At 36.5% G+C, this 7,611-nt stretch overlaps 1 protein-coding gene across 1 annotated transcript in view; it reads right to left on the bottom strand.

Moving 5' to 3' along the window:
- LRRCC1 (leucine rich repeat and coiled-coil centrosomal protein 1) overlaps positions 1-7,611 on the bottom strand; it is a 21,926-nt gene that overhangs the window by 12,886 nt on the left and 1,429 nt on the right. Inside the window, exons 3-11 of the mRNA XM_009335055.1 lie at positions 7,372-7,577; positions 6,954-7,019; positions 6,008-6,175; positions 4,505-4,674; positions 4,191-4,400; positions 3,206-3,408; positions 2,244-2,430; positions 1,759-1,907; positions 378-582 (exon numbers count right to left, since the gene is read on the bottom strand). Of these exons, the coding sequence (XP_009333330.1) occupies positions 378-582; positions 1,759-1,907; positions 2,244-2,430; positions 3,206-3,408; positions 4,191-4,400; positions 4,505-4,674; positions 6,008-6,175; positions 6,954-7,019; positions 7,372-7,577 (1,564 nt within the window). The remainder of the gene's footprint in view (positions 1-377; positions 583-1,758; positions 1,908-2,243; positions 2,431-3,205; positions 3,409-4,190; positions 4,401-4,504; positions 4,675-6,007; positions 6,176-6,953; positions 7,020-7,371; positions 7,578-7,611) is intronic.

Below are 7,611 nucleotides of genomic sequence, written 5' to 3' on the forward strand. Positions count from 1 at the left end.
TTCTCGGCCGGGCTGCTCTCAATCCCTTCCTCCCCCAGCCTGTAGTGATACTGGGGGTTGCCCTGACCCAGCTGCAGGACCTTGCCCTTGTTAAACCTCATGAGGTTCACATGGGCCCACTTCTCAAGCTTGTCCAGGTCCCTCTGGATGGCATCTTATCTTAAGACCACATCACATGACATACTTCTATTTAAAAAACACATTAATTGACAATTAAAATGGATACTTATTAACTACTACTATGTAGAAAAAAAAGCCCCAGCTTTTATTGGGGAAAACTCAGACTTAAGGCTTGTAAAATCTAGTGTTTCTTAATATCTAGGATTATAGTAGCCATCCTGTTGCCATTGTATTATTTACTTATGAAAAATATTTACCTCCACAGTTCGTTGCTGCAATCTCTGTGCCTCCATCTTGGATAGTGTTTCTTCTAAAGCTTGCATGGCCTTCTGATGTTCTGCTTCTTTATTTCTTGCTTGATTTAACTCATTAGTAAGTCTTTCAGTTTCACCTTTCAACTGTTGGACATCTGCTTGCAGTCTTGCTTTAACAGCTCTCTCTTTCAATATTAATTCCTTTAACCTGAGAATAAATGCAATAAAGTTGTATTACAAACATTTTAGTATTTAGTTTGATGCCAAATACATTGAGAAAAAGATATTAGTAAGTGTTGTAGCATCGTATCTTGTTCTTTGCTGTGTTACTATTTACAGCACTGTCATGTAAAACTGTTTAAAAATATGTAAAATATTACTGAAGTCATGTGTAGCATTACTATATGGAGCTCCATTTTAAAAGAAACTAAGCTGGAGACAACCTCATAGATAGGTCTTTAAGGAAATGACATTCCAGTATCATTTTGCTTTATACAGAAATCGAACATATAGTATGAATTTGTAATTTAATAATTTTCTTCAGAAAACTTCGAAATATCCTTGAATATTCTAATAATTTTTGATATAAGATCTATCTCAAAAGAAAAGGAACACAGTAAGCCTCTTATCCAAGATGGTAACAAATAAAGGTGGGAAATAAACGTAAAACAAAAAGAAAAAAGGGAAATAATCACAGTCAGTCATGGATGTAACTCAGGAAGCACTTGGCTTATTTCTTCCTTACAAGAAAGAAAATGTGTCTTTGATAAATACAATGCAGTTAAGAAAAAGACAAATAGAGCAGACATCTCCAATCATAGCTGACAACAAACACTGCTTTGTTACAAGGGAGAACTTCTGAAAAAAAGGATGCTGCTAAGAACTTACAGGGATGATGATAGCGGTCTACAGGAGGATACGCTAGGCCTGACCTGCACAACATACTGCCTATTGGCCAACTCTGGCCTGCCAGAAACATCTTTGTTCAAGTGCACTGCGCAGGAAAAAAAGAACGCTGTATGTATAGGTGGAAAGGAAGATGAGGAATTGGAAGCTGAAAGTATGATATGAGACAGCTACCAGAGCTTGAGCTGAAAGAGAAAGTACAGTTATGATACAGATTGCTTGGAAAGTAATGGCTAGAAATGGGGGTAAGTGACATACTGACACTGTTCTGAGACAAGAACAGGAAGAAAGCTGCACAGCTGCAGAAAGGAGTTTCATTAGGTAATACCGAAAGAAATTCTAGCACTACTTCTTGATACATTATTTTCCAAGTATATTGTTTAAAGCTGTTCTCACTTCTTAAGCCTATAAATTGAATTGTCTTGAATTAAAAAAAACACAAAATGAACTCTTATACTACAGCACTTTGTTTCCCTACCTGTCTGTAGTGTATACAGCCATACTCTGAATATTCTTTTCTTCTTTTGCATGTTTCTGTAGTTCTCGGACATGCTCTACTAATTTCTTCTCTGCTTGCTCTGCTTTCCACCTCCTTTCTTTCTCTTGATCCAGTTCTTGAATCAGCACCTTAGCAAGAATGTGGTAAGCATCAACTTACTAGGAAACACTCAAATGTAGCCAAAAATGACAAACAATATTCATAACTGTAGAACAAGATTTTTTTGTCTTTCTGGAATTCATAGATGACAGAGGAAAGTGCAAGCAACCAGGCCAAAAACCCCCATAAAAGTGAAATAAAATAAATTCTCTTCCAGCTGATACTACAAGAACTCCACTATTTTTTGATACTATCTACATGCAATTATTTTTGTCACCTCCAATTTTAAAGTTTCACCGGGAGACATATGCTTGTCTTCAGGTGAGGACATACTCATATTCAACTTGAAATGATGCAAAACGTACTCGGTATGTTGATTCCTCTGTGGCATTTGAATTAATGTCTTCTACTTTTTCTACATTGCTCTGTCTTCCAGTTAATATTTCAGCTTTTCTTCCCACTACTTCCAAGTCTCGAGTATGCGATGATGAATTGAGATGAAAGTCTCTCTGACTGGAGCGTGGACACTTTGAGGAACTCTTCTTCTCTTCCCTATAACAGCAGGACATGAAGGTATATTTAAGAATATGCACAGTATAAACAGTAACGGGATTCAGACACTTTCACAGGACAAAATTTTACAGGTCTGTGTAGAAGCTGAATTGTACAGAGTTCAAAACCACATAGAAAATCATTTGCAAGCAGATCATAAAGCAAACAGCTAAATTCAAATCTTCAGCTGTAAAAAAAATAATTAGTACTAGTAGATGTTATCTGAAAAACATCTTGTGATCACATAGATATGAAACAATTTTAGAGCAGAGTAGCTGTAGAGCTGCAGTGGCTGACTAAACTAATATATTCCAATTTATATCACCTTCTATTCATCACTTCTGAAATTTACTATATAAATCAAACACATTACTATGGCATGCTCAGTTTCATCACGAAATCTGGACAGTTATATTCTTGACCATCATTCTGGCACCATGAATCTTTTTATTTTTTAATGACTCAGTTCTTCTGCCTGTGGAGAATTCCTCTGGTACCACAATTTAAAACAAAGGTGAAAATATAGGCTGTTAGAATTCTGAAAGTGTTTGTTTTGGAATCTTCAGTTCAATTTCCTTTTCACCTAAAGACAGAAAACGCTCATATAGTGAAATGACTGAGTGAAGCCTCAGTAGCTAGTAATTTTTAGAGCATTATCAACAGAGCTATTTACCCAACCTACCGCTTTCAGCAAAATGTTTCAAGTTAAACTATGTTCACTCTGACAATATTCAGTTTAGTTCATTTTGGCTTTACAGGGCAAACATTCGGATACCTGTCAGTTATTTTATTCTTAAGGTGATTCGCATGACACCTAGTAGATAAGGTAGTTCTACGGTAAGTAGGGATCTTGCTTCTTTTCACAACCTTTCTGTTGTTCTCTTTCCCACTCTCATTTTCGCTCTCAGAAGTTGGATCTGTGTCTCTCTTAGCTTTGAGAACATTCGGAGGAGCTTCCCTTCTTGAGGTATCAGACACCTAAGAACAGATTGAAGTCTTATCTATACGTTCCACAATTTCTAACTGGCTGATTTTTAACACTTATTCAGGTGCTATTTTTAAAAAGTTCACACAAAATGATTTTGATAGAAAAGTAAATAATTGCTTCCAAACAACCCCCTCCCTCCTTGCTAAAACATTTCGTTGTTTTAAAGATAAAATAAACCCAACAGAACAGCATGCTTGAGAACATATAGTTGTATCTTTTTGAAATACCTGAAGTTTGGTAAAATCCTTCGGTATAGAAGCTTGGTGCAAAATGTAAAACAAATGCAGCACTTAAAACCAAAAAAGCCTTGCAAACATGCAGGGTACACCACAAGCTGTTAAAAGAACATACCTGACAAACACATCAGACCAACCTGACCTGTTAGCAAAATTAATTTTCACCAACTCTCTAATCCAGATACTTTGCTGCATTTTGTATTTTTCTCTGGTTCAGTTACTATATTGATGGCTTCAGGGTAAAAAAAACAGAAAACAATTTTCTAATATCATATGATCAAATAGTTCTCCTAGTCCCATACACTATGGTTTTTATTCAGTATGAAAGTTTTCATGATTCAAAGCGCAATCTTCAGTTTTAAAGACTTGTTTTTAATTTATTCCCAGTTTCTCAAAATGATTAAGAACACATCAGCACATACATACGAGTAGAAATGCTCCAGTCTGTCCCAGCAAACTTTTGCATCATCAAAAGGTACGCCTCATTTTACAAACAAAACTTTCTGTGCAATCACAGGAAAAAAAAAAAAAATCACCTTTTGCAGTATCTGTGAAATTTGATCTTCTATTTTTTTAATCCTCATCTCACTGTATATTTTATCAAGTTCAGCCTTCTCTGGTTCTGAAGATGAGACAAGTTCTGTAGAGGAGCTGATGGCACTTTGTACTGGTATTCTTGTACGTTGACGAAAATGAGCTAATGCCTGGTCGATATGTGGTGTCACCACCGGTAAGGTAACATAGTTCTGTCAAAAGGAAAGACAACCCTTGTAACATTAATTAATGAGTTGCATGCAATATAAAAATAAAATGTATCAATTTTAAAATCAGTGCACACAAACTATGGCACCTGATCTCTGAATGAGGGGCACCCGGATGAAACCAAAGAGCCCAAAATGTCTTCTATACACTGCAAATCTGAACAGTTTTCTTCTGCCAGGTCCACTGGTTCACCAGAAATATTTCTTCCATCTAGAGCTGTTAGCTGGGGCAACGTCTGAAGAACAGTTTCTCTATAACCTTGAGGAAAAGACCACATTTAAATTGAAATTAATCTCCAAAGGAGATGTCTAGTGTATTTTATGTGCCCTGTCATCTTAAATTATTAATAGCAATTTTAATGGAAGTAAAAAAGTAGTGAGTTATCCACAAGTGTCTCACATTTCCCCACCCATAAGGCTTTCAACAGACAATATTACAATACAAATTAACGGGGAAGCTGCCTGCCTAGTCCTGGTCTACACGGGGATTTCCCCACCACCATCAGCACACTGCAGTTACACAGAAAACCTTTTAATATTGGCCTACTACACCAAAACAGTTGTATGAAGTGCAAGGATAGAAAAAAAGTAATGGAAAGGCAAGTTCTGAAAGGGCTTAGATAACTTCATCCTTTTTCAGTGAATGAAATAAGGCGTTATGAACCTGTAAGGCATGGAAGCTAAATTTCTTTGAATTAATAGAATTTGGGCTTCTGAACATTGCAGTTTCAAAAGTGTCACCAAAGAGGTACATATTAACAGGTATGTAAACACTTACAGAAGAAAACTAGTGGAATTTTCTAAGTTATCCAGGTAAATTTAATAGTCCTGTTACTGCTTCCATGGTGCCTGAATGCATTTGTAAAACTTGTTCATGGGTGCTTTTGAAAACATTTCCTAAGACCTTATTTGGCTTCCCTCAATTATCTCTGAGGTTTCTAAGAACTGTACACATATTACACCTGTATCAGTTACATGCTCGTGATATGGTTGTTATTTTGTATTATTGTAATTCCTACTGTTCTGCTCTTTGTAATGAAATTATCTTTGAGCTGTCCCAAAAGTATCAGTCCTCCACTTCTACTTTCCTGTAGGAGATTCTCCCCTCTCTTATACACAAATGAAGAAAACAAACAAAACCTGCACCGAAACAGGATGCTACAATTTAAATTGTTTGAAGACAGGGCGTAACATTTAAACAGCATGAAAAACCTACCCTCAAACCAGAAGCTCTAGGCAGCGCAACTGGAAGTGATATATCCACCCACATTCCTCCAACTTGTCTCCATGCTGCCTAGTGAAATCCCTGCCTATTTTGATGAAAATGATAATTACTGCAGAGCATCTTAGAGTCTGTCACTGCTTACTGAAGCTGTAGGAAAAGGAGGAAAGGCTAATAGTGCTTATTACTGATCTTCCTCTTGTGGTCAAGATTTTTTTTTATGGAAAACAAATTAATTTTGACATAATTTAGATTTCTGCAAGCTGGCCAGTTTATGAATGAATTTGCAAGCTTCAGAACCTGGCTCACAGCTTAAGGGAAATCACTGACCTAACGAGCACAAAGTGTGTACCTAACATGAGATCCATACCTGCTGTGTGACAAACTGGATTGGCTTTTCCATTTTTTTCCAGTGTCAGATTCGTCAAACAGCACAGCCCCTTTGTGCACTGAAGTAAGTGATTAATATTGTTTACGCAGTTGCTGTGAAGGTCAATATGGCTAATCTTATGACTGGTTCCATGAAGGCACTGAAATCCTGAAAATTTGAGAAAAACCACAAAATAATGATTTCTGCTACGATCCTAGACTATAGAGTTTAGAACAAATGGCATCTTGTTGAAAAATATTCAGTAAATAATAACTGGAAATGACGTTAACAACTTTTGCTCCATATCCCTGTCTACATATATTAATTAGCTGCGGTACGCTACCACACAGTACAACACTTAAGCTAGTTATGAGAGCTAACTTTAAAGAAACAGATTAGTTTCTAACTGTTAAGAAGCATGTAAAAATAAACATTTTGCTTGAAGTTCCTTTTTGTAACTGAGTTCATTAACAAAATTGTCACCAATGTTTTTTAGTTTTCTATTACAAACTCCCTTGATTCTGTAGCTTAAAATCTTACTTAGAAGCAACAATTGACCATTTCAAGAAATAAATTTAGAAGAGAACTTCTATATCATATCCAAAGTTGCATTTTTGTCCCATAAAAAGGAAAGATATGAACCTTTTGGAAATATCTTCTGAGACTATTGCATTTTTCACTTTGGAAATAAGTTTGAAATGTTTACTGTACTACTTTGTGAACAAACTCGACCTCACCAAATGCAGGAGAATAAATTCCAGTTCAGAACAACCCTTGATGTTAGAAACTTGAAAGCTGAGAGTAGCAGCAATTGCCACCTTTAGCAGCGTTACTCAGTCAATTGGCTGAACTATTAGAAACTTCTAAAAATACACGTGGTCAAGTTTTTCAAAATTAAAGTGAGGCAAATGCTTTTTATTACACTGCGCATGCCAAAGTCACTTACCAGAGAGATCATGTATGCGATTATAAGACAAATTCAGTATAGTTAAATTAAAGAGCTTTTCCAGTCCTAAACAAAATGAGGAAGAAAAATAAACAGTAAGATTTTTCAGAAGAATGCTCTGCTTCCATCAAATCAGAACTTGCAAAGTAAGTCATTAAAGAGCACAACTACAAATTATGACAATAAACTACAATCATAATATAAAAAGCAGTTTTTCCTTCTAAATTAAGGCATTTTGCTATGACAAAGCTTACAGAGACTATATACTCTTTTTAAAATTTACATAATAATATGGTCAGTAGCTCATACTAACTTCGTATAACCTTAATTATATGCATACTTTCCAGAAGCGAGCTTTAACACAACTCTTAGAAAAGCTTAATGAGTTTCTAAATGGACAGAAATAACTATTGCAGACCCTCCACTTTCGTTATCAGGTTACAGGATAAGCTCAGGGTGCGCAGATTAGCCAGGGAACTTAGCCCCTCGATCCGGCGGATTTGGTTTGATGACAGATCTAAATGCTGCAGGTTCCGGAGGTGGCCGAGCCCTTCGATTCTGGCGATGCGGTTACAGTGCGCGTTGAGCGTGTGCAGGCCCGAGCTCAGGGAGACCTCCAGCAAGCTGCGAGGGAAAGGCACCCGCCATCAGCCGGGCA

This window comes from Pygoscelis adeliae, unplaced genomic scaffold (genome assembly GCF_000699105.1).
Source record: "Pygoscelis adeliae isolate BGI_AS28 unplaced genomic scaffold, ASM69910v1 Scaffold101, whole genome shotgun sequence".
NCBI lineage: Eukaryota > Metazoa > Chordata > Aves > Sphenisciformes > Spheniscidae > Pygoscelis > Pygoscelis adeliae.